This window comes from Halichondria panicea, chromosome 10 (assembly GCF_963675165.1).
Source record: "Halichondria panicea chromosome 10, odHalPani1.1, whole genome shotgun sequence".
Taxonomy (NCBI): Eukaryota; Metazoa; Porifera; class Demospongiae; order Suberitida; family Halichondriidae; genus Halichondria; species Halichondria panicea.
This window is the reverse complement of record NC_087386.1, coordinates 6075358-6103003: the sequence shown is the minus strand read 5'-3', so window position 1 is coordinate 6103003 and position 27646 is coordinate 6075358. Positions and strand designations below refer to the sequence as shown.

The following is a 27646-nucleotide window of genomic DNA, read 5'->3' as shown; positions in this document are numbered from 1 at the left end:
TAAGAGATGCTAGACAATAGCCAAGTCTAGCTACTAAGAGTATAAAGGATGTAGGCTAGCTAGCTGGACATGCATACTATACTAGCTAGCTAGCTAGGGTCAACTTAACTATTGCTGTTGCTGAGTCAGCTCCTTGTGCAATGTTTTGTAGCCTCGATCATATCCCAGGCCTCTTTTCCTAGGCCTTGTGAAGGAGGCTATTGTGCATGCTGTTGAGCTGCAACATGGAGCAGATCTCAGACTTTTTCAGCTAGTTGCAAGGAAGCAGCCTTATCTCCTCTCACTCTCAGTGCAGTCTGGGTAGGCATTGTGATTCTTTTATGTACCAAGAGTGCATGAATGTAGATGTAACATCTACAGTATACATCCTTTTGTTGATTAGAACGAGTTTTTTGTATTAACTTTTTCATATTCAGTATTCACTTATTAATATGACAGTTCAAAGGTAAAAGTGTGAGCAAATTGTAAAAATAAAAAAATTTCGCCTCCGGCGAGGCGGGAGGGGGATGCTCCCCCTCCCATACCCACCCCCTGGGTGGCTCCGCCACCCTCGTACGGGGCTTTGCCCCTTTCTACTAGCCCCCCCCTTTCATTTTTCCTGGATCCGCCCCTGAGCTAAGCTTACTTGAAAGTTCCCAGGCCTTACTTTTTCTTGCTGTTGTCATTGTTCATGCATAAATAGAAGGTAGGCAAAAAAGAATAGACAAAATGAGGCAGCAAAGAAAGAAATGGGCGTACAGTTAAGAAAAAGTAAGGCCTGGTTCGGGAAATTGCGTGATCCACAAGGATTTTTATGAACGTGGGCGATATGTATAGCCCACAATCGTGACGTAAGGTATTCTCCCACGCATTCGGAGTTAATAATTATTATAAGATCAACTGTATACTGTACTATACTGAGGACTATGCTGAGACACCGGCTGCCAAGGTGTAGCTTGGCCACCAAGCTACTGCAAGTCAGGGAACCAGCATGGCCAGCTCTGGTGGCAGAGCTACCTGCTAGATGATAATGATGACTTTAGATGAAAAACACAAGAAAATTTAATATTCTGAATCTAAACACACAATCTAGACCAGCTAGCTAAGATAGCTAGCTAGACTGCTTGCAAATTTCCAGTTCGATCATGTGGCTAGGCTATCGTAGATCTTTGCGTGCATGGGCAGTCCAACATCTCTAGCTCAGCATGCCCACGCTCGTTTTCACCCTTCTACCACCCTTCTATACCCTCACACAACTCCCCGATACAGGCTCTCCTTTTTCCTAACTCTACCTCTATTTCTTTCTTTATTCCTTCATATTTTATTTTGTTAAACGATTAATACAGTATTTAATCTTATTGAACGATTGAACAGAAAAAGGAGAGCCTGTGTAGAGGTTAGTTGCTTATAAGGACTTACTTACACACGACTTCCTGTGCATGTTCCGGCCACATGTTTTTATGAATCTAATTAGTGAGGTGCCTGATACTTTGCGATAGATATCAAAATTATACTACACAGCTAAGCTGTCTTGAAAGTTTGTGAGAATGGAATGCAGCTATCTTAATCCCGCGTGGTCTTCAAACATATCCCTGCCAGGTGTCTTCATTACTCAAGCAGCAGTTCTCTCAGTGGTGTTTCCACTGAGCTTTGTTGGGATGGTGTTAAATATTGTGTTTATCTATCGAAGGAAGACTAACTTTCTAGTAAGAAGGATAGTCTACATGACTGTCATCACTACACTACAGCTAGGAGCATTATGGCTTTGGAGCATTTCTGCATTCAAACGAGATGAGTCAATGTACAACTTTTGTTACCAAGTTAGACTTGTGTACATCAGTGTGGCACAGAGTGGTTTAGTGTGGATTATAGCTCTACTGGTCTGCTCTATCTACTTTACCCTGGTAACAAAACTGTGTGGTTGTTTCTCAAGAAGGCGTCCTTGGAGTGATCGATGGCGTTTTCATTTGGAATGTATATTTGTCATGATAACATTGCTTCCCGGGCTCGTGTTTAGTGTGCTGGAATCATAGATAATAGAGACAGGGATTGGAAACGTTCACGTGACCCAGTATACAACCCATGTAGTGACATCTTGCAGCTGTGTCATATGCGTGTCTCGCGGTTACAAGTGTTAATTGTTTGTTTACTATTCTACTCTTTTGACAATTGGATGGCTATGAATCTGCTTTAGACCACAAAACTGTGTAGCCACCCCCGCAATCATCTTATGTGCGCTATACCAGTGTTAAATCTCTGTTTTCTGCAGGAAAACCTCTATGAAGAAAGGTTAGTAGAGAGTCAAAGTGTTACAATATACTTGTGGAGTTTTTAGAACTTTATTAAAGTTTTCTGTACATTTTTAGAAACAAGAGTAGGTTCATTTGACAGCACTGTGTTGCACTGTCCTGTTGATTAGTCCAAATACATGTTTAAGGACCAGTTGTAACAGTAAATCAGTGCAGAATCATTGGTTGCTGTGTGGAGTTTTCCTGACCTTGCAAATGATTAAGAACAAGTGTTAAGGAGTCTCATTTGCTAAGAAGTGGTTGTAGAAATGCATGGTTAATAAAGATTAACATATAAATATTCTGAGAGATCACAACATTATAATGTCCTGCATGTACATGTACGTATGTATGTGTAGGTAATACTGATGGAACATAGACAGTTTACGTTTGGTAAATTAAATGTAATAATGCTGAAAGGCACCGACTAGGGTCTTGAAGGCTCAAAACCAGCCCAACAGTGCACACATACACAATGATCACAATGATTCCGTATCAGAAAAGGTAAACTTAATGCTAACAATTTTGTTATTGCTATTGTTCACAAGTTCCATCTCTTGCTGACATCCAGTCTAGATATTTATTAGTGCCGTCATACATCGAACAAAGTAGTAATGGTGTTCTTCTCATTTATTTCAATCTTGGCCAACTCCTGAGCTGCACCTTGAAACATCGATCACAGTTTGAGATTTAAGTCTCCCTGGCCCTGAGCAAGCACTGCCACAATTTTTTTCCACAGATATTGGTAATCAAGCTCACTTGCTGCAGTACTACCAGTGACTGATTCTGCCTAGCCTGCGCCTGGAGACTAGCTTGCTGCTTGCCATAGGAATATTTAAACCATTGCCACCTGTCATGTAACTCTATTAAATCCCCACCATTAATTGGTCACGTGATGGAGACACGCATCTGAACCAAGAATGCTATGAATATCATTACGTTTCCAATCCCTTCTGTGCTCTATTATCTATGCTGGAATATATAATATTATATTATAACAATATAAACTCCGCTCTGTACTGCATTGTAATTATTTTAGTCATACCACCTGCACTAGTACTAATAAGCTTCATAGGAAACGTTGTTTTAACTATATGGTTTTGTACTCTATGGAGAAGGCAAATTGCAAGGAGAAGAGATGTACTGAAAGAAATAGGAATATTTTTTGCTCTATTTTTCTTTACTCTGTTTTTGTTGGGAATGGATTTTTGTACTCTTTTTTTGTGCGCTTTATGTTTCGACTGACATAGTGATAACACAGATAGTCCTATCTTCTCCTCTATCGTGTTTCCCATTGCTAGTTTTTGGCTACATGTGCTACAGTTTTCGTAGTAAAACGAGACATGTGAGGTTTGCCAACAGAGCCGATATCGAAACGGCTGGTCCAGGACTACGAACTGCTCTACCCTCCACTAGAGTCAGCCTACCTACGGACACAGCCGATCATGCTCCCAACTTCCTGAGCCCAAGTACAGCTGAGCCTTCAGAAGTGACACCATTGATAAACTGATCAGTGACATATGACATTTATTTTGCTAAAAATATGTACAATTAGTAAAACCAGTAGGTTTTACATAGGATTGGCAGTGGGTTTGCCTGTGTTTAGCAATATTTCAATTATTTTGACTCATGTTCAAACTGTTCTATCTCTGCAGGGAAAGGCCACATCAAGAAACTGGCTGAACAGATAGTTTATTTAGCCTTTTCTCTCTTTGTATCTCTCATTTCATAATCCATAAACATTTTAATGAATGAATATTTTCATTTTAAAAATTGCACTATTTCGACGTTTCACCGCTCTTTGTCTGACTGACTAAGTAAGTAAGTACCGTATATCTTCTAATTTATCGGACAGCAAAAAATAATTATTTTGGAAATTGTCCGGGTATAATTGGAACAGAGCATGCGAAGTGTCCGGAATAATTAGAACAAGCAAGCAGCTGCATGCGAGCTAGCTAAGTTTAATAGAACAAGGTACGACTGAATAGTTGCACTAACTATCTAAAACTAGCTACTCAAAGCTATCTAACTGCAGCACTCCAAGTCTTACTTGCCGTTTACAAATGGTAACTCAACTTTTCAAGATATTGTCCGGATATTTAGAACAAATGTAATATTAAAGTACTGGAGTGTCCGTTGTATTAGAACAACGAAAATTGCCCAAAAGAGTGTCCGGGGTAATTAGAAGTGTCCGATAAATTAGAAGATATACGGTAAGTAAGTGAGTAAGTAAGTAAGTTTCTTGCCCAGCATTTACTCCAAGTACAGCCATCTCCAGGACATTCTGCACAGGGTTTCCAAACGACTACAACCTGGATTACAAAGCGCTTCTTCAGATTTGCGATTGCTTCCACAAGGCAGATGACCTCTCAGTCTCTATTTCTCTTACCTAGACAATTCCGCCATCTTTAATGACTCAGCAATAAAATATTGTGTTGTGGCCAATAATAATAGATAGGCGTGGCTAATAAACCGTGCGCCTAAAATCAGTGCAGCAGCAGTGCTTTTCCAGAGCCTGAGGTGTTCCTTTTCTTCACACTGTTCAGCTCTAGCTCCCTTTCTCTGACAGGCATGCTATATGCACTGGCTAGATATCATGCTCTTAAAATGGCTGTCATTTAATACTGATTAGCAAATTCAACATAATTATCAAGCAATAAATTATTACTCATTATACTATAATTATTAGTCCAGTATTCCAGAAGATATCTGATTAGTCCTGTCTTCTCTTCTTGTACTGCCTCTTGACGTTCCACTTATGCATGTCATGATACGTAAACTGTACTGAAAAAGAAAGGGAATCCGACTAGAAAAACATTTGCAATGTGAAAAATTGCTAGGATTGGCCAGGGGAACCACAAAAAAGCGTGGGAACAAGAAATCAGACGAGAGCATAACTCCAATCCGTTACAACGTCATGAACATGTACAATACATAGTATATTAAATAATAGACTGTGTTCCAGATCCACCTATCAGCTTCCATCCACCACATCATTCCATGCAGTCACCAGTACGGTCCGTGCATGTTACTACGTATGGATGGACTGTGTGTACCTGTGCTCAACACTGCATGTATTAGGAACATCAATTCATCACAAATCATCATGATTATGTGCCCCACATTCTAAAATGGATGTATAATAAATATATATAGGGATTGGTCATCACTCCACCAGTAAAAATTGCGTGGCATATTGGCTGGGAAAACATGGGAAAACTACCAGTATACATGTGATTGACGTTGTAACGGATTGGAGTTATGCTCTCGTCTGATTTCTTGTTCCCACGCTTTTTTGTGGTTCCCCTGGCCAATCCTAGCAATTTTTCACATTGCAAATGTTTTTCTAGTCGGATGTATGTATAATCAGCTGTCTTAAAATAATATTATTGTAGAATGAAAGCCATAGAGATCAAAGAAAAAACTATGCTGACAAATTCCTAGACTAGGATCTACATTCTACAACTGTAGTAAACCACAGCCTTCCCTTATAAACAACCACAGCCCTGCTCTAATATTCTGTGGTTGGAATTTTTGGGTACATTAGAACCTCGATTATCCGGACACCTTGGTTCAGATCGCTGGATATAACTGAATATGCTGGATAATTGAATGGATAAACCACGCCTTGATCCACGCGATAACAGCATGGTTGCCTGCGCATGCTCAAAAGATAAGCAGGCTTGTCTCCATAGTAACAGCTGTAATGCGCATGCGCATTTAAGGGATACGCCCATTTTCTGAATTATTCAAATAAAAGTTGCCAAGCCGAATAATGGAGGACCAGATAATTTAGATTGTTAGAACACAGTTCGGGTGGTCAAAATAATTCATTTTTATGCCATAGAATTTTATAATAGCTACAACTGCTCCATGCATGGTTGCAATGCGAGTACAGCTAAGTGATTCCATAAGCTTCTAGCAATGCTATCTTGCAAACAAAGGCTTTATTCTAAAGTAAAGGCTACCAATACATTGAAGACCATTGCAGTCTCTCCAGAATCAGGAATAGCAAAATCTGTTCATAGACTATTCTACTTAGTAGTTAGCTCTACACTAGAGCGATAGCTATTGGTAGCTGCGAACTACAAACCAGTTAATGCACCGTTGCGAGTGCTCTAAGGATATTATCGCAAAAAAAAAGAAAGTTATTGAACTAACTACCGTATAGCGGGTAATTTTCAGGGGGCAAAACATTCGTGGTTCAGCAATATTTAGTCACTTCGTGAATAATATTTTCGTGGTTGCTGCTTTGCACTGCAGGTAAAGGTAGGCAAGGTTGCTTCATTCGTGGGTAAAGTATTCGTGATCAAAGCTTCAACCACGAACACCACGAATATTTTGCTCTATGAAAATTACCAGCTACACGGTATTAAATTAGGCTATATACATACACACAGTCAGCTTTACCGTATCCCACATGCGGCTATACCTCGAGGCATAATAATTCACCTGTCGCAACAGCTGCATAATTCCCTTAGCATCGGCATGGGCACTGTAGAAATACACACAAGTCTACAGAATTAAAAGGTCCTCTTATGAAATTAGTGTACTAGCATGTGTTCCCATAGCAACTCACCTAAAGGACATGTACTGCACAGAGAGCCTGACGTTGACCATCTTCTTGTCTATCTCAATCTTCTTAGCCCCAGAGAGAACCTTGTGCCCTATAGTGCCTGCCACACAGTACCCGGGCATGATAAGCTGCAGGGGGGATCAGGGGGGGGGCATTGGACAGGAAGCTAATAGCAACTCAATTAAAAATTATACATGCAAGGAGATATAGTACGGGTCTCTTATTACAGAAGTTACAGAGCTTACAGTAACACACACACACAGTCAGCTTTATCGTATCCCTCATGCGGCTACGCCTTGAGGCATAATTACAGCAGAGAGTAAATAGCATGGTATTATAATTATTGACTTGCCATGTTTTTCTCGTCATCGGCCCATCTTTTGAGATTTGCAGTGAGAGGCCAGCGTGCAGCATGCCTGGGGTAGCAAACACCACCATGGGTCCGGGCTGGTCAATATAGGACCTATCAAACGGCTGTGGAGGGTCTACCAATTAAGGAAACAGCACTAGGTGGGGTAATAATCTCACTTTGATGTGCTTGAACTCGCTGTACGGTTTCGCTCTGTGGTTTCGTATTTTCTGGTTTGTCCATGTGACTCTGATGAACAGCTTGTAGTAATGATTTGCCTGTTGAGAGAGAAGAAGTTCTGAAGACATTGAGTAAAGATAGATATAATTAAAGTTTACTTTCTCTGCCAAGGGCTTGGGAAAAGGTAATAGGATGTTTCATTTGTCCCTGGAAACATTTGTGACGAATGGAAGTCACATTCTAGAATGTATGGGCACCAGAAAGTTTCCAGCAATATGCACAACTCCTGAGCTCTACCAAGAGCAAACACGGGAATGAGAACCTAACAGGTACAATGTTGTGTAAGCAATGAGCATTAAAAGTGTTGAATACCTTTCCATTTCTCTCCAAACATTCTTTTATCTTCTTCAGTCAGGAAGTCAGTAGTACAGCAGACCAACTCTAATAATAAGGAGGATGCTTTTAATACTCAGTCAGCAGACTGTCTCCGCCGCTCAGACAGCCATCTTGCAACATCTCCAACAGCAAATCTCCCCCACCAAGGACAACAACTCCACTCAGCAGCAACTAGATCTACATGTATACAGCAGGCCCAGCTCACACAGCTAGCTGCAAGCTTTATCTGCTTCTAATTGTGTACAGTAACAATTGCTGAGTCAGCAACAAGCCCAAGTCATGCAGTCACAGCAATCCCATTTGCAACAGTTGCATCAGCTACAGCAACTACAAGCCCTCCTGCTCCAACACATTGCAAATGAAACCAACCCGAGTAGTGCCGACACTACGTCACTCTTATACCCCCTGCCCCCCCCTCAGGCCCGGTCAGATGTAGTCGTCTGCAGCCCAATGCCCAGCGCCGGCTCATGCTAGGTGGTGGTGACAGAGGGCTGGGTGTGGAGGATGACCCCACCAAGGGACAGCTGACCGTGCAGGAAGAGGTGGAGCTGCTCGTACATCAGGAACCATAGAGACTCGACTAGTTGTGTCAGTAGCATATGCACTTTTAGAGCATCCTCCCCGGCTCTGTTTTATATCTCACTTCATGCACACTCTAGCTGGTATACAGCGGACTGTTTTATGTATTATATAATAATTATTATATTAATTGATTGTGTCAACTAATTGTGTCAACCTCATTAAAATTCCATTATTAATGTTGAAAAATAATTGATTAATTTTTGATAAATGTAGATACACGTATGTACAACATACGAAAAATAGATTATTACACCAGCAGAATTAATTAAAATTATGTTCATAATAGTCGAGACAAGTTCCTGCGTAGAGAGGAGCATACGAACTCTCCGAGGCTATCATCCTCAATATTCCAATTAACGAGCATCTCAGGGTTGGATTCAAAATTCACAACTTCGATGGTAACAGATGTTCCCGAGAGAGCCACAGTGTTGTCATGACAACTGATGACATGGTCAGGTAGCAATTTGGCCGTCACTTGAGCGAGTTGATCGACAAAGTGAGCAGGTGTGTGGGCGTGGTCCTCGACTGTGAGGGTGGTGGAGATTGTGAGGGTGTGGGCGGTGAGGCCAACCTCAGACATTGACTCGGAGCTATCCAACATTCGGATAGACTGGAGGGTGTGAGAAAAATATATAATTAATTGAATGATCAATCACTAACAACTTACATCATTTTTCATCACCAACAGGCCTGTTACCGGGGCAACGCTGGGAGAGGGACAAATTCTCTTAGCATCCGGACCTGTACATAAGACATACCATTAATTAGATACAGCTCCTTACCCAATTATTACGTGTCATCAAAATTCAGGGGGAGGGGCAACAAAATAATGTTCACTTACTATAACAAGATTCTAGAGTTTTCTTGAAAAGGAGGCGTGACATGTCAGCCGGTATTGTGGGCGGAGTTTTAATGGTCACTGTTTCCCCGTTGGCCGGCATGAAGCAGTTAACACCAAATTCTTTCATCACTTTTTGTTTGAGGAATTCCATTTTGGACGCCTCCCCATGAACCAGCATCACGTTCTTAGGAGCAGCCTGAGGCAATTAATACAGAGTAACGTGTAGTGGGCATTTTCATACTGAAAATCAATTATTATGTGCAATAGGTTTTATGTCACTATTCTGAACTGGGAGTTCACCCGAAAATGTCACCTGTCCAATGAAAATTGCGGTAACTGGCGTACGCTATTATAATAGGAAGTACAAGTAAACATGAACTTAATGGACACATGCAGTTATTATTAACGAGAGTAGCAAGCTACGCTGTGCTAATGCCTCTCGCCATGATTTGCTATCGTTCAAAAAGTATTAGTGGTTTAGTATAACAATAATGTTAGAAAATCAGTTTGTAAGACTTGTGTATGGTAGCATCGTGGCTTACCAGGACCTTATGAAAGGAAATACCACATATGCATAGGGTTGAGTGCGCATGCGCAGTAGATCTACAGGAATAAGGGTGTGTCTACAAGAGGTTAAGAAATGGCTACTGTATACTTATTCGATTTAAAGCGACCCTCCAATTATGGGATCTATTAAGCAATTTCTAACCTCTAGAAGTATAGCGACCACACAGTCAGCTTTACCGTATCCCTCATGCATGTGGCTACGCTTATAAATAGCAAAGTACAATCACATACTGTGCATACGCAGAACGATCAAAAAGTCATTCCAGCAATCCATTCTAGTCCAGCCCACTGATTACAGACAACCGGCTGCTATGCAGTATCTATTAAATACACCACGTGGATTTCGGGCTGTAAAACGAGCCCCACGAAACAGGCATGAAACACCTTGGTTGTGTATTTTTGTTTGCTTTGTTGTGCTTTACATCAAGTAAGTCCTAAGTAACAGAGAATGTGCATATGACTTCCTGCATGTGTTCCGGCCATGAATCTAATTAGCGAGGTGCCTATAATACTTGGAAACTACTATACACAGCTACATGTAAGCTGACTGGAAAGTTTGTGAGAATGGACTGCAGCTATCTTGATCCTGATCCCGCGTGGGATCCATATCCCAACATCAACACAACCCTGCCAGATGTCTACATTGCTCAAGCAGTAGTTCTCTCAGTGGTGTTTCCATTGAGCTTTGTTGGGATGGTGTTGAATATTGTGTTTATCTGTCGAAGGAAGACTAACTTTCTAGTAAGAAGGATAGTCTACATGACTGTCATCACTACACTACAGCTTGGAGCATTATGGCTTTGGAGCATTCCTGCATTCAAACAAGATGAGTCAATGCTCAACTTTTGTGATACAGTTAGACTTGTGTACATCAGTGTGGCAAATAGCGGTTTAATGTGGATCATGGCTCTACTGGTCTGGTCTATCTACTTTACCCTACTAACAAAACTGTATGGTTGTTTCTCAAGAAGGCATCCTTGGAGTGATCGATCGCGTTTGCTATTGGAATGTATATTTGTCATGATAACATTGCTTGCCGGGTCAGTGTTAAGTGTGCTGGTATACATATATGTCAACGAAATAAACATAGCTTCGTACCTCACTCTGCTAATGATTATTGAAACCATACCATTTGCACTAGTACCAATAAGCTTCATAGGAAATGTTGTTTTAATTGCATGGTTTTGTTTATGGAGAAGGCAAATTGCAAGGAGAAGAGATGTACTGAAAGAAATAGGAATATTTTTAGCTCTATTTTTCTTTACTCTGTTGGTGTTTGGATTGGATTTATTATCGGTTTTAGTGTATACGCCTCCCGTAGTGATAACACAGATAGTCATGTGTTCTTTTCTATTGTGTTTCCCATTGCTAGTTTTTGGCTACATGTGCTACAGTTTTCGTAGTAGAACGAGACATGTGAGGTTTGCCAACAGAGCAGATATCGAGACGGCTGGTCCTGGACTACGAACTGTTCCACCCTCCACTAGAGTCAGCCTACCTACGGACACAGCCGATCATGCTCCCAACTTCCTGAGCCCAAGCACAGCTGAGCCTTCAGAAGTGACACCATTGATGAACTAATCAGTGACATATGATTTATTTTGCTAAAAACACTGTATACAGCGCCTTTAGTATAGAGTTGTTAAATTAAATTGCCAAACTTATGATACGAAAAATTTGTCCAGAAATACGATCACTCTCATTTTCACCTAAAATGATTTCCCACTACAACAACTTTTGGGGAAATATTAATTTTTGAATAATGTTGTAGCTCTATTCATTCACCTATACAATGGCATTGTGCAAATCTTGAGATACATTTAAGTACAACTACTCACCCTATTGTGGTACTTTACTCTCTAGACTAGATGCACTGTACACCAGCTGTCATTTAAAATAATTATTGTAAAACGAAAGCCACAGAGATCCGGCAAAGGAAAAACAATGCTGACTAGGATCTACAACTGTAGTAAACTATACAGCCTGTGCTTATATTAGTCTGTGGTTGGCATTTTCAGAACAGTTTGGTGCAGTAGAACCTCGATTATCCGGCAGAGGCAGTTACAGAGGTAGTTACTATATTAACGAGCGTTTCAAGCTGCACTGGGCTAATGCCTCTCGCCATGATTTGCTTCCCCTCAATATAATTTTCAACCTACAAAACAAACAACCTCTGGTTTCGTAATGATTTAAAAGTGTAGCTTTAAATACGGTACTAAACACTTTAATAGGAATAGCTAGCTTGCTCTTTTCACTGTTGTAGCTATACTTATAATGCGAGGCTAACTCAAATAGACAGTTTGTGCAAACAGATGATGCTATGAAAGATGCTGTAGAAACTGCAACAGCCTTCACTGTGAGTCATAACTCGAGAAACTTGAGAAGCTTTAGTTTGTTAGTTTTCGTCGCATTACAACCGTCAATACAGCTGGAATGCGCACACACACGTGTATTTTTGTTTTTGCTTTACAACGATTCTCTGTTGCTAAGGACTTTCACTTGCACATGACTTCCTGTGTTCCGCCCACATGTTAATTAGCAAGGTGCCTGATATTCTACACAGCTAAGCTGACTAGACTTGAGAATGGACTGCAGATACCTTGTTCCTGATCATGATCCGTGGGATCCATATTCTCCAAACATCAACACAACCCTGCCACATGTCTTCATTGTTCAAGCAGTAGGTCTCTCAGTGGTGTTTCCATTGAGTTTTGTTGGGATGGTCTTAAACATTGTGTTTATCTGTCGAAGGAAGACTAACTTTCTAGTAAGAAGGATAGTCTACATGACTGTCATCACTACACTACAGCTTGGAGCATTATGGCTTTGGAGTATTCCTGCATTCAAACCAGATGAGTCAATGTTCAACTTTTGTTACCAAGTTAGAGATGTGTACATCAGTGTGGCATATGGCGGTGGAATGTGGATTATGGTTATATTGATCTGCTCTATCTACTTTACCCTGGTAACAAAACTGTGTGGTTGTTTCTTAAGAAGGCGTCCTTGGAGTTATCGATTGCGTTTGCTATTGGAATGTATATTTGTCATGACAACATTGCTCGTCGGGTTTGTGTTTAGTGTGCTGGCATATTATTTATATATCGGAATAAACACCATTCTGTACCTCACTATATTTATTATTATTTTAGTCATACCATCTGCACTAATACTAATAAGCTTGATGGGGAATGTTGTTTTAACTATATGGTTTTGTACTCTATGGAGAAGGCAAATTGCAAGGAGAAGAGATGTACTGAAAGATATAGGAATATTTTTTGCTCTGTTTTTCTTTACTCTGTTTGTGTTTGGATTGAATGTTCGCACTCTTTTTATTACGCCTGCCATAGCGATAACACAGATAGTCCTATCTTCTTCTCTGTCATGTTTCCCATTGCTAGTTTTTGGCTACATGTGCTACAGCTTTCGTAGTAGAACAAGACATGTGAGGTTTGCCAACAGAGCAGATATCGAGACGGCTGGTCCAGGACTACGAACTGCTCCACCCTCCACTAGAGTCAGCCTACCTACGGACACAGCCGATCATGCTCCCAACTTCCTGAGCCCAAGCACAGCTGAGCCTTCAGAAGTGACGCCATTGATGAACTAATCAGTGACATAATTATGATTGGACACATTAATAAAAACACATTCTAACTGTATAATACATCTAGAGCTGCATGTATATAATTTATGTAATTTTTATTGTGCTGTAGTTTTTATTTTCACCATGTTGTATACTTTCTTAAATTCTGCACGTGCTAAGACAGTTGCTGAATCCTGTGCGTTTACTGGCTCACTTGAACCACTGATGAGTATCTGGATAACAGTGGCTCCCTCCAGGTAGCCGGGGAACACGCCAACGCAAAGCTGGTCTTGAGGCGTGTATCTCTGCTTCTGAGCAAAATTAGCGAAATAAAATTTGACACCCCTGAAAAATAACATTTTAAGCTTACAGAAATTAAAAACTAGGCTAGAATTCTGCAAGTAGTCTGCAAAAGAGAAATCCAACTAGTGACCTTGGTCAAGTGGTTCCTCCAGGTGCAGCCCAATCAGATAAGATAACGATATTCATTACTCAAATTTGATTTATAGCCAGATGTGCCACTTGGGGTCAGTATCATAGCAACTGGGTGGGGTACCGTAATTCCTTAAATACAAGGTGTACTTCAGTACTCTGTTTGGTCTATTCATTTTTCTGCAAAAACTACGACAAAAAAGTATTCAAAATAATCCCAAGTCTTAGACTCTATCGTAGATATTCTCAGGGGACTCATTCTATAACTGGAGTACTGAAGTGCTATATTAACCCTCGGCTGTAGATATGTAAAAACCAGAGGAGAAAAGAAGCAACAACCTACAATTTTACTTTTAACTTTTAATATAGACAGGTAAAGAATCACTTCAGCTGCAAATTATTATGTAGATCTACCTTGAATAAAGGTCACGTGTAGAGCTAAGACAACGTGCAAGTTTAGTTCTTAAAATATCCTGATTGTCATTTATATGACAACAAAGCTTTAAAATCTTCCACTTTTAAAATTAATAACTTGTTGTGTGGAGGCTATCCATGCTGTAAACGCAGTGCTATGGCATCCAGATGAGTAGACTCACATGTCACACACAAACAGACAAACAAACCAGACGACTACTACCCGTGGCCGCCCACGTGCTCCTCGGGTAACTTATAAAATAGCTGTAGATTGTAATCACAATCAGCAACAAAACAAGACAGCTAGTTACTTATTGAACTAACTCTTAAATTAAGTCTTATTAATTACATTTATTCATGATTATATCTTCTTGCAGATATAATTATAACATCCTCTATACTTGGTAACATTGTAAACAACTCTTTATAATCTCATGCACCTAGCTATATATACTTTTAGTACGCAGACTACAGTGGAATTTCTGCCTGCAAAACTAATGTAGCTGCTATACTGTGTCTGTGCATGATGCTAGTGGGCGGGGTATAACGAGGATGGAACATGACGGCACTACATAAATTCAGTGTGCGTTTCCCAGAGGTATAAATAACAGTCGGTCATCGGTCAATTTCCGAGCAATTAGCCTATTTGACCGACCATTTAGCTACTTGCTCGGTCATAGTGTCCTAGCTACTTGCTCGGTCATAGTGTCCTAGCATGCAAAGATTGAAGGCCAAAGGTCATAGTTATGATGCGCATGCGCACTAAAATAATGATCTCATAACAGCCATGTGTCTTTGTTCATTGCACAAGAGGAGGCCTAGATATTTATATAGCTATGTAGCAGAGTGACAAGATGAATAGGTAAGCTTCTATTTTATGTGCTAAGCATTACCTTATCTTCCCTAAACCCTCCTTTTTTATATAGAGATTACCAAGGACATTTCATGGGTAATCTAGTGTCCGACCAATATCATCTGATGGCAGAACAAAATGTATTATGCTAGGACAACTTGTCAGGACAATCAAGATGTGTTATTTATACCTCTGGTTCCTATCGTATAAAAAGACAGGCAGACACACATTCAGCTTTACCGTATCCCACATGCGGCTATACCTCAAGGCATACTAATTCACCTGTCGCAACAGCTGCATAATTCCCTTGGCATCGGCATGGGCACTGGAGAAACACACACAAGTCTACAATATTAAAAGGTCCTCTTATGAGATTAGTGCACTGTACATGTGTTCCCATAGAAACTCACCTAAAGGACATGTACTGCACAGAGAGCCTCACGTTGACCATCTTCTTGTCTATCTCAATCTTCTTAGCCCCAGAGAGAACCTTGTGCCCTATAGTGCCTGCCACACAGTACCCGGGCATGATAAGCTGCAGGGGGGATCAAGGGGGGGGCATTGGACAGGAAGTTAATAACATAATAACTAATTAATTATACATGAGAGGTGATATATTGTACATGTCTCTTATTACAGAAGCTACAGAGCTTACAGTAAGAACACACACACACACAGTCAGCTTTATCGTATCCCTCATGCGGCTACGCCTTGAGGCATAATTACAGCAGAGAGTAAATAGCATGCAATAATCTATACGAGGATTATAATTATTGACTTGCCATGTTTTTCTCGTCATCGGCCCATCTTTTGAAGATTTGCAGTGAGAGACCAGCGTGCAGCATGCCTGGGGTAGCAAACACCACCATGGGTCCGGGCTGGTCAATATAGGACCTATCAAACGGCTGTGGGGGGTATTCCAATTAAGGAAACAGCACCAGGTGAGGTAATTAATCTCACTTTGATGTGCTTGAACTCGAACATGTTTCGCTGTACAAAGGTATTCCGTATTTTCTGGTTTGTCCATGTGATGAACAGCTTGTAGTAATGATTGGCCTGTTGAGGGAAAAGAAATTCTTTGAAGAAGACATCGAGTGACAACATAAATACCTTACCTTCTCTGCCAGGCCTTGAGAAAAGTAAATGGGATATTTTAAGTTCATCCTGTCCCTGGGAAAATTTAAAACATAATGAGTGGAAATTCTTTTTAGTTAGAATGTATGGGCCTACCAAAAGGTTTCCAGCAATATGCACAACTCCTGAGCTCTACCAAGAGCAAACACGGGAATGAGAACCTAACAGGTACAATGTTGTGTAAGCAATGAGCATTAAAAGCGTTGAATACCTTTCCATTTCTCTCCAAACATTCGTTTATCTTCTTCAGAAAGTCTCTCTCTCTGCACCTAGCAACAACAAAAAAGAGAAGCGGTGATTGCAGTGATCAAAAAAAGAAATAAAAAGAGGTATTCCCAAGAATTGAACTGTTACAGTGTTTTTGTAGTAGTTAATAAAAATAATTAAAAAACAGGTCCTGCCGAGACTTGAACTCGGATCTTTGGATTCAAAGTCCAAGGTGCTAACCATTACACCACAGGACCAACCACACATCAAATAGTGAATATTGTTGTACAAATGCATACACCACAGTATATGAATAATAAGTACACAATGTTGCATTTCACCTCTTGGAGTCTCTAATTGTTGTTGCATACGTTGATTCAGTGATGAGCAAGTCAGGCTGACATTTATCAATCCATGCTGAGCTGCAGAAAAAAGATTGCATGAAATAACAACATGAACTTGTTGCAATGTCACAATGGCCAGAGACTAGTGCTCTAACAAGGGCAGGCCAGGAGGGGGAGGAGAGGAGCTTCTCCACTCAACTCTACAATACCTAGCAATAGTAAAACTTACCCCAAATGTCTATCAGGAGTCATATTGTAGTCACCCTGTAGGCATAGGTAATCATGGTAACAATCACAAAAATAAAGGCACAGCAGCTGCAAACGTACTGTATAGACAAACGACTGCCCTCCAACCGTGACCAACACCATGGCAGCACCCAGCACATGACCAGCATAGTACGCCTTCACATCTAGAGCGCTATCAATCTGTAACAAAATTTAACATCAGGGCTTTAAGCAATCTAAGATAATTATGGTAATTGAGGAGTGTGCTATCTGTGAGGGTGTGAGTGTGTGTGTGAGCTAGAGAGGGTGTGAGGAGTGTGGTATCTGTGAGGGTGTGTGTGTGTGTGTGTGTACACCAACAAGTGTAACTAGCATCACTGTTTGATTGCTATTGCTTGTACATGTAGCTCTGAAACTTGCAGTAGGTATGTCATAATTATACTGCAGTTATATCCATCGACTTGTACCTTGATAGTTTGGTGCAGGTTTATGGTGGTCACTTTCTTCATACAATCTTTGATCATTTGGGAAGTAAAGAAATTCTGTTCTCCTTTTCTTTCCACACTGATTTTTCTATAGTCTTCCTAAAAAATTAAGAGCGTGAAGAACGTTTCTTATAACTATTAAGTTTGGCATTACCAGTAAGATGGGGCTGATAGCTTTGGTCGGATGAGTCATCAAGATTGGTCCATTATAGCCGCACATTTCAGTGAAGTAGGGAAGAGCACCACAGTGGTCAAGGTGGAAATGACTAGAAATGTAAAATGGATGGATGTACATGTAAAATGATCACTCGAACACTATTACAAACGCATTCTTCAAGGAGACACCACTGTACCTGATTATGAGGCAGTCAATGTGCTCAGTGAGTGATCTCCCAGATTCAGTGATGTACGAAAAATCAGGAAATCTTCTCTACAATAATCATTAATTGATGCATTTCATGTATTTATAAACAGTGCATAGTGAATGTTTTGGTTTAGATACCTCGTCATTGAAGCCCATGTGCATCCCACAGTCCAACATCACGTTCTTACCTCCCAGGGACACCAATATGCAGCTACGACCAACATCTATGTGTGTATGTGTCAAAGATATAAATATGGTTGATTCCGCTGTGCATGTTCACCCAGTGTGTGCTTACCCTGGCCAGCTCCTGACAGCCATTAATAAACCAGCATATGGAGGGGGAGATATAGTTACAGTAACGCCAGTAAAGGGTGCATTGATCGCTTACCTAACGGAACAACTTTGATCTCAGCCATTGTTTACAAGCAAAATTTATTGTAATTTTAGCCACGTGGGTGAGCTGCGAGGATTTCAATATTTGCATATTTCTATTTTCGGATATTTAGACAACACTTTGAAACAGGCCAAACCGGTTGAGTGAGTTTTAACACGTGTATATTACGTCATGGTGACAAATCAGCTCGTGACTTCCTGTTTCTGGTCTTGCGCAGACTATAAAAAAGATGAAAGACGTATCAAATCTTGATTTTCAAGTAGTTTACACACGACCCTGACAGAAGAAGTGAAAGATGGATCCAATGCAGAGCTCTCTTGTGGAAAGCCATCCGCCTCTAGAAACTGCTGGGTCCACCTCTGCTTATGGCGCAGATGGGTAGGTGACCGTAAAGCAACAGTATTTCTAAAGAGGTCGGCTACTTTTAGGCCACGTGGGTGCGTACATAATGGCGGATAAAAAGTCCCACTAAGAGCTCTGTGTGGGACATCCTTGCTTACTCTACACGGTGTAGCAACTATACTCAACCATTGGGACATTGTCTGATCACAGATCATAGCGTATCAAGCTTTTAAAGGTTTAAATTGTCTGGCTTATGTTAGATCCACCTATCCATTTCGTCACCCCGATTCTACTTTGTGGGTTACCTGTACATGGCTACTGATAGTAGCAAATGGTTGAGCTATAGTTGCTTGTTGTATTCATCAAGTTTTGCGCCGTAACTTTAATTATTTCGTAAGTTATAACCAGTCGAAGCCTAAAAGCTTAACCACATTATTCATATTTTCTACAGGTTCAAAACTACTACGCTACAAGTACGAAGCCTACCTCCTCAGATGGTACCCAACCTGCAAGTGGGAACGTCTTCAGCCGCCATTAGAGTCGCCAATTTAGAAGTCAATTCAGAGAGCATCATATCAAAATCATCCATAGCAACCGCACAAGTCTCACCAGGTTATCATATCACTCCCACGACGATGAAGAAAGTGTCACATCTCGAGAGAATTGCCGCACAATTACAAGCTAATAAATTACCTAAAGTAACGGAAGTCAAAACAGAAGCTATCACTACGAGTGGACTCACTACAACTAACTCATTGCTGCAGAGAGGCTCAGATGCGAGTCAACCAAAGTCTGTTGCCACGTACAACAAAATGGTTGACGTGACGACGGTATCGCCAGTAGCAACCAATGCAGCCCAGGAGAGTATACTAGGAAAAAGAATAAGAAGACAATCGTCGAAATACGAAGACTATGAACAACATTCAATAACAGTACGTAAAATAATCGTTTCTTTCGATCTTCCCCTAGGGCGACAATCAACTAATTTTGTCGTGTAGTATAATTGTGTCACTGTTATTATTATGTGTGTTATTGTCTCTCTGTGCTTTATTCACAGTCACCAAAAGTGCTGACCCCCGAGGTGGTTGGCAGGAAGAGCCTGGGAAGACAAACCAATCAGCTTCAGTTTCTACTCAAGAGTGTTCTCCGAGTGTTATGGAGACACCAGTATGCCTGGCCATTCCATAAACCTGTAGACCCTGTTGCTCTTGGTTTACCAGTGAGTTCAACAAGCATAAAATCATTCACTTTATCTCCTGTATACATAATTATATGTAGTGAGCTTTTCAAGCTTCCACCCAAAATGAGCTTTCGCCCAAAATGTGGTTAAACTTGTTTATTTTGTACGCGCCTTGTGTATACACTGGTCAGTCTTATCATTCCGGTTAATCAGGTATAATTATTGAAGGATACGATACTTGCCTGTTAATCAATATCATGTAAGGGTCTGATCTATCAATATTTGTGTGTTTGGGGTATCAATACCGTCACCTTCTGTGGCTATTATCGCTCTCTTTCTTAGGATTACTTCAAAGTCATCAAACGGCCTATGGATATGGGTATTATCAAGAACAAACTGGAGCAGAACTTATACCACAGCGGCCAAGACTGCATCAATGATTTCAGACTCGTGTTCAGTAATTGCTACACATATAACAAGCCAACAGATGTAAGAATTGATACTACTGTTAGTTCTCCGTTCGTGTGTGCCTGTTTATTGATTATTCCGTGTCAGCACATTCCACTAGTGACCATAATTACCACTGCAGGATATCACCATGATGTGTCAAACTGTGGAGAGAATTTTTGAGCAGAAACTCCCAAATATGCCCAAAGAGGTGTGTGTGTGTATCAGTGGGCGGCTGGCATATTCATAATGATATTCATACTAATGTAAATTTAGGAGGTGGAAATCGCTGCCACTCCAAAGGGCAAAAAGGGAGGAAAACTTATCAGAAAGTCTGAGTCTACCACACCCTCTGTGCCCACCCCCCCTCCGGCTCCAGTAGCTGTGCACAAAGCAACGGCAGCTGTCAGTCTATCCACCCCTTCCGTGTCGACCACTGTCACGGCTCCTCAACAACTTCTCAAGGTTCGTTAAACTAGCTCCACAAGTATTCATGGGTCGTTAGTTACGCTAAAAATAACTCTTAATTCTAAATAACTCCTAATTTGCCTAAATTGATGTGTCTATACCGGAGGAGGTACGGCATGCGGGATCATGGGACTTGATTATCTGACTCAGCATTGATAAGCCTATAGGCCTATATACACGTGAACGGAATGTAAGTAAAGTGCTCAATCAAGCCTAATCGATACTGCATGTCGGATTCAATGTTCATGTGGTTTACACCAGGGATTGTTAATTAAGGATATTGTACCTCCTCTGTGTCTGTACAGGGTCGCCGTGGTGTCAAGAGGCAGGCGGACACGACCACTCCCTCCACTGGTCAGCCAAGTCCCAACGCAGTCCTTCCTCCTATCCCCCTCGTACCCCAGCGTAGAGAGTCCACTAGACAGGTGAAGAGGCCTAAGATGGACCTCCCTGGAGAGTCAACACAGTCACAGAGGAAGCAAAAACCACTCTCAGTACAGCTCCGGTTCTGCAGTACTTTACTCAAGGAGATACTGTCAAAGAAACACGCGGTAACTCTTACAATGTGATAGCTACGGTGTTGTATGTACATGTACCACAGTTGATTATGTATCCAAACTCTAGTAGTAGGATTTTATTTCAGCCATTTTCTTTTGTGTATATACATTGTACCAGAGGAGGTCCGATATGCGTGCACGAATCACTACAAGTCCAGTGCATTGTGGCCTGGACGTTATCACGTGACCGTAATGACATCAATGCACTGAACTTGTAGTGATTCGCACACACATGTTGAACCCAGTGTGTGGTGTGTGTGTGTGGCTTATAGTGCCTTTGTGTGTGGCTGCTTATAGTGTCTTTGTGTGTGGCTTACAGTGTATGGTATGCGTGTGGCTTCACCATATGGTAGGCACATGCTCTCCACATGTCATTATCACATGTACTCAGTTCCAGTGTGCACTACACTCAGTGACTGTATCCAATGCTACATATCATGTATCAGGTTTCAAATGCAACGTTGTTTCGATTGCATTTTAGCAAAAATGGAATAAAAAGAGTACGCATGCACGGATGCAATTTTTGCATGCGATTCCTCTCAATAGTTAGAAACGCAATCAATGCTTGCTGGTACAGTGTCATTCACAATCGATCAACCTCGCATTCGAAACCCGATATACATATGGTAGCAAGATTATATTTGGATCTAACCCTCTCCCCCCTACAGGGCTATGCCTGGCCATTCTACCAACCTGTGGATGCCCAATCCCTGGGGCTGGCTGACTATCACACCATCATCAAGAAACCAATGGACCTAGGAACAGTCAAGGTGAGCTTGCCACCAAATGTGTTAGTGATGAGTAGAGATCGAGTCATCTTATTATGTGTGTGTCCATGGTGTATGTGTTAGAACAGAAACAGTTTCATGTCACTTGAAATGCGTTAGAGAATGTAAAAGTGGAGATGATTCTACACACTTGAGGTCATTAGCATTTGCTTTCAAGTCAGGGGAAAGAAGTTTACCTAGAAACCTCTGATACATGTCTATATAGTTTCTTCAAGGGTGTATAAAAGAGAGAGGGGATGCACACTGACTATCAACCCTATGTGCGAGTAAAAACTGAAGCCACCGACCGGATATACTATGTACTGTACGCAAAAATCTATTAATAGACTTTATTTTTAGATATTACTGCACTTTTCCACTGCCTGTTTTAGTTTTTTCTCGCAAGCTATTGCATGCCCTCTCCTTTTTTATACACCCTTAGTTTCTTAGCACATGTGGCTGGGTGTACTATGTAGCTGTATAATGATAGAGGGATGTGCCCTTATTGGTCAGTGGTGTGGTAGGCAACTAACCACCTCTAGACAAAAATGTTCACCACAGTCAGACAATAAAATGTGTGTTTCATGATCGAAAATACCCACCACTTAAAAGGTCTGATCCCTATTTCAGTATTTGAGCTAATCATTTATTTCCTGTTCTTATTACCACGTACAGAAAAATTTGGAAGAGCGAGTGTACAAGAATGCCAATGAATTTGCAGCTGACATCCGGCTCATTTTCACCAACTGTTACAAGTACAACCCACCAGAGCATGACGTCGTCAAAATGGGCAGATTATTACAGGTATAAGAGTCACTTAAATTATTATGTAAACTGAGCTGGTTTGTTGTGTAAATCGTGCCCCCATGCCTTGTGTCCATGTCATAACCAAGATGGCCTCTTGTACAAAGTATGTGTGTATATAGGAGGACAATTGATATTTTAGAGCATAACTGGTTGTAGCTGGTGTTTATAGAATGCTGTATTGATCAGTATAGTACATGCACATTAGTTATACGTGTGCTCAAATGTAGAGATGCGTTATAGACCGATGTATAATTTACACCGTGTTGTAGAAAGTGTAATTATTGACTTATAATATAGCTGGTGTTTGTTGAAGCCTGTATCAGTAATAAATGAGTATACATAGTTACGTGAGCTACAATGTCTGTGTGTACATATAACACACCCTATCTTGTCTTCACAGGAAGTGTTTGAGTTGCGTTTTGCCAAGATCCCAGATGAGCCTCCTCCTCCGCCTAAAGAGAGCTCCTCTGATGATAGTGGGACAGAGGGAAGTGACGAGAGTTCATCAGACGAAGAGGAAGACTCGGAGAGTGAGGACAAGAGAGCAGTGCAGCTGCGCTATCTCGAGAAACAGGTGGGCGTGTGTGTGGGGTGTGTGGGTGTTTATCTATGGTTTTAGTTTTGTGTGTGGTGCCCACTAGAGCAGTGCAAAAATGTGCTGATAGTAACCCCACATAAGCTCTACTAATGACTGGTTGGTTTCAGCTTCATACAATCTCTCAGGATATATTGAATAGCATTTGCCCTCTCTCACTCTAATAATAAATTATTGTTAGCCAGTATAACATGTACGTTCATTGTACTGTAACCATGTTGCATATATTATTATGTACATGTCTTCTATTTTCTAACTCCAGGTTGAAGATGTGTATGAGCGTCTGGCTGCTTTGACTGGAGGAGGAGGAGGAAAAAAGAAGAAGAGGAAGTCCATTGACCCCACTGACCCAATATTCACACCCTTGAACGCTGCAGCTGCTCTCTTGAATAAGAAGAAGCCAAAGAAGAAAGCATCCAAGAATTCCGTGTCTTTGCCTCCTCAGAAGAAACAACCTAAGAACTACTCTAAACCAGCCACACCAATGGCTGCTCCTAAGAAGGCTTTGTCCAAGTGAGTATACAGCTTTATAGCCGTGTGTACATGTATCCCTTGCTACATGCACTGGAGTTGATATGGCATTTGTTATTAAAGGAACAGAGTTTTGTAATTTTCACAGTGTGCAGTTTGTGCGTACAGTACATGCATATATTATTATGAGTATTCCAAGTCATATTAATTCATGACACACAATATAGCATACTGGTACATTGTTTAGATGCTATTTTTGACTTCCTGTATTGCCCTCCCGCCAGACCCCCTCCCAAGAAGCGCCCTCTGAGTGGCTACCCGAGCAGCGACGATGAAACACGTCCCATGACTTACGATGAAAAGCGTCAACTAAGTCAGAACATCAATAAGCTGCCTGGCAAGAAACTAGGAGATGTGGTCCACATTATACAGATGAGAGAACCGGAACTAAAGGACAGCTCTCCTGACGAGATTGAGATTGACTTTGAGACTCTGAAACCCTCCACTCTTAGAGAGTTAGAGAAATATATCAACTCCATTCTCAAGAAGCAGAAGAGACCGTCCAGTGAGTTATAGCTCATATACATAGCTACATGTACGTAAGAGTTAAGCTTTGTCCAGTGCATTATATTCAGCCATTTATAACTTCAGAATATGCCTTGGGATAAAGTAGTGATATCAAAAACCATTTGCTGTACATTTTTTAGAGAACTTGATTGTTGTAAAACACAATTATATTGAATGTACACTGTACATAGTTAAGTCTGAATGGTGGGTTTCAATATAATAATGGCTGGTCAGAATGTTCTAGAAGCATTGCTATCAGTAGAAAACTTTTATACTAAATGTGGTACATGTAAAAACAGTATTATAGTTTTGTTCGTGTTGTGGTAGCATTTAAATATTGCGTTGTACATGTACTGTACTCTCTCTAATTATAGGCACACCACCAGAAGCTTGTAATTACCTTACCCGATAATTGTATTCCTCACACAGTTCAAAAATCCAAGAATCCCGAGGCCTCGGCAGCTCGTAAGAAGGCAGAGCTTGAGAAGAGACTCGAGGATGTCAGTGGAAAACTAGGCAACAAAACCATCAAACACAAGACCAGTAAAAGTAAGGCTTTCAATATTTATAAATAATAAACTAAGGGAAATTTACATTGTACATGTACGTGCTCAATTCCAAGTAGGCAGGATTCTTGAAGCCCATGCATATACATCTATTGTGGTGTCCCTTTAAGCAGGCTTTTAGTACCATCTATAATACAGCCAGGTTAATGGGCCCAAAAGTCTCCATAGCATGTGTTTGGACCTGTGTTAGCAGGCCACCCTCTATAATACAGGCCCCATAGTCTCCATAGCATGTGTTCTTCACTTCAGGCCAGCTCTTTATCACATCAGTGTTGGTCTAAAGGTGGCCATTGATCATACACTGGTGTCAAAGCAGTAATACATTTATAGTGTATACTTGCAATGACAAGTGTGTGTTAACAGCAGCCCCTCCCTCTGCAGGTGGTGGTCTTGGCTCCGCCTCATTGACAGTGACTGACAACAAAGCCTCACGCCTGAGCGCTAGTAGCAGTAGCAGCAGCTCTGATGACTCAGACGATGAGAGCAGCTCTTCTGGTAGTGGGTCCTCCACCAGTTCCAGTTCAGACTCGGAGCAAGGTCGCTGAGCAATAGCAGGACTCTAGCTAGCTAGCTAACTAACTAGCTCTCTGGTCTTAATAGGGACGCCTATAATGATAGGAACAATAATCAAATCACGCATACAGTACTCTTGTGTTTGTGTTTGTCATGACGTGTGCATTTATTCATTTGTGTTCGTGTTTGTCTGTTTGTGTTGTTTGTTTGAAGATGGTTGTTACTGTTGTGTTCTGAATATAAAGAAGTGTTTTCTTTTCTTGTGTAGATACATCACTTAACGTTGGAGGCACACATAAGCCAGTATCAACCAATAAGGTCAGCTAAACATGTCATGTGACGTGTTATGTTTATGTTTCAACATGGTACATGATTGTATGGTTTCTCTTGTGTTTTGATGTGGTTTCTGATTATGTCCATGTGGTTTTGTGATTATGTCATGTGGTTTCTTATATGTTATCATGTGGTTGGTTCCCCTACGTTAATGGTGAATGTCATGTGGTTTCCCTTGTGTGTTATGTAACTTGCTTTCATCTTACATAACAGGCCGCTCCTATACCTGGAGGTCACCCTTCACCGACTAATCCTGGACAACGACCATCAGTGATGCCCCCTCCAAAACAACCTGTACCAAAGCCATCCGCTGCTTCTATCCTCTCCACCCTCACCTCCACACCCACACCCACACACCCCACACTCCCACTCCCACTCCCACTCGCACCCGAGCCAGTGAAGCCCACCCTCCTTCCTAACAGCCCTGAACCAGAACTGCCCAGTCCCAGTGTGGCAGTGAAGAAGGTTCCCATACCATCGGCCAACTCCAGCTTCCAGCATTTCAGGAGACAGGCCATGGAGAAGAAAGAGCAGGTGTGTGTGTGTGTGTGTGTGTGTGTGTGTGTGTGTGTGTGTGTGTGTGTGTGAATGTGTGGGCGTGTGTGGGTGGGGAGTGATTGTGTGGGCGTTGTGTGGTGGGTGGATGCCATAGCTTGAATAGTGACAAACCTGTGTGTATAATTTAGAACTCTAGAATGCATGCTTTTAAAGTTGATGGTTGGCGTAATGATTACAATGTGCTGTCAACTTTCTCTCAGGAACGACTGGCAAGGGAACAAGAAGTGGCCAAGACACAGCAGAGGAAACATGTGGAGGAAGAACACAAGAAAGCTAAAGAAAGGTACCTACCTACATAACTAACATACTATCAATCCACGTCATCTCTTAATTAGATTAATTGTTTGGCTTAGAGCGCTGGCACACCTACAACTTTTATTGTTCGTATTAGCACGTGCAGTATGTCTCTTTCTATGTCCTAAAAAGATCTGCCTAATAAAGTGTTTCTTTTTCTGTGTGACCCCAGAGAGAAGGTCGAAATGTCTGAGCCGAGGTCAGATGGTTCATCTCCCGGAGGGGAGGGGGGCAAGGTTACCGACGGCGACGAAGAGGCACGTCTGAGGAGGGAGCGAATGAGAGCAGAGCAGCGGAAGCAACGAGAGAAGGTTAGCCCTGAGATAATAATATACCGTCAATCCAATTTCACTGCTTTTGTGATTTTCTGAAAGAGGCCTTTCAGATGGTGATACATGTTCATATTTGAGCGATCAAAGAATTTACTAATTTCGACCCAATACCATGGATAATAATAGCCCATGGTCCAAAGCCGAAAAATTACCAAATTATGGTCCCGACAAAATTCAATTGTTAAACAGCAGAAAAGTACCTAATTTTCCATTATTGGCTATAGAAAAATTATATATGATGTATTGACACTGACCCCACCCACTGACCCCACCCACACACGCACAGATGAAGCAGCAAGTGGACATGACTCACCAGATGGACATCATGAACCAGTTTGAAATGGACACTCTATCATCATAACCTTGTGACGTGTGTTTTGTGTGTGAGCATGTTATTAAACTGCAATTTGTGTTTGTGGAGAACTTGCTCCATAGCAACCGTACGTATAGTCACTATAGAAACCGATTGCCATGCATTTAACCTTTTGTTCAGTTGATTGCAAATCTTGTTGTTTATTATATGCTCTTGTGTGATCACTGTTGGAATATTTATAGGCATAATTATATTTATTGAATTTTTGTACATATATAATGTGATTAATCAACTTATTTTATAATAACAGTATTTAATATCATAACACGTATACGTTGAATGA

General features: G+C 41.1%; 2 protein-coding genes, 1 non-coding gene and 1 pseudogene across 4 annotated transcripts; 1 reads left to right on the top strand and 3 right to left on the bottom strand.

The window, feature by feature from the left end:
- LOC135342726 (integrator complex subunit 11-like) overlaps nt 1-8143 on the bottom strand; it is a 61558-nt pseudogene extending 53415 nt beyond the window's left edge.
- Nucleotides 8144-8547: 404 nt separating this feature from the next.
- On the bottom strand, nt 8548-18316 carry LOC135342644 (integrator complex subunit 11-like). The gene is made up of 19 exons (XM_064539434.1): nt 18188-18316; nt 18095-18106; nt 17938-18023; nt 17789-17865; nt 17590-17701; nt 17418-17534; nt 17053-17151; nt 16955-16989; nt 16723-16803; nt 16386-16443; nt 16271-16335; nt 16156-16210; nt 16001-16096; nt 15823-15945; nt 15451-15575; nt 15323-15365; nt 9192-9387; nt 9018-9091; nt 8548-8960 (listed from the first exon to the last, which is right to left on the bottom strand). Exons 1-19 carry the CDS (start codon nt 18213-18215, stop codon nt 8628-8630), a joined length of 1815 nt encoding a protein of 604 aa, XP_064395504.1. The 5' UTR covers nt 18216-18316; the 3' UTR covers nt 8548-8627.
- On the bottom strand, nt 16567-16638 carry Trnaq-uug (transfer RNA glutamine (anticodon UUG)). The gene has a single exon. It is a non-coding gene; the product is annotated as a tRNA-Gln (tRNA).
- Nucleotides 18317-18411: 95 nt separating the features above from the next.
- On the top strand, nt 18412-27643 carry LOC135342591 (bromodomain-containing protein 3-like). Of its 2 annotated transcripts, none has more exons than XM_064539362.1 (19): nt 18412-18571; nt 18987-19467; nt 19593-19754; nt 20058-20204; nt 20305-20373; nt 20439-20627; nt 20936-21181; nt 21856-21957; nt 22630-22758; nt 23162-23335; nt 23619-23869; nt 24112-24392; nt 24824-24943; nt 25342-25497; nt 25742-25791; nt 26020-26340; nt 26565-26647; nt 26831-26969; nt 27277-27643. In XM_064539362.1, exons 1-19 carry the CDS (start codon nt 18489-18491, stop codon nt 27349-27351), a joined length of 3258 nt encoding a protein of 1085 aa, XP_064395432.1. In that variant the 5' UTR covers nt 18412-18488; the 3' UTR covers nt 27352-27643. The 2 variants fall into 2 exon arrangements, with proteins under 2 accessions (XP_064395432.1, XP_064395431.1); XM_064539361.1 differs by having other exon boundaries at nt 20058-20222.
- Nucleotides 27644-27646: the final 3 nt, after the last annotated feature.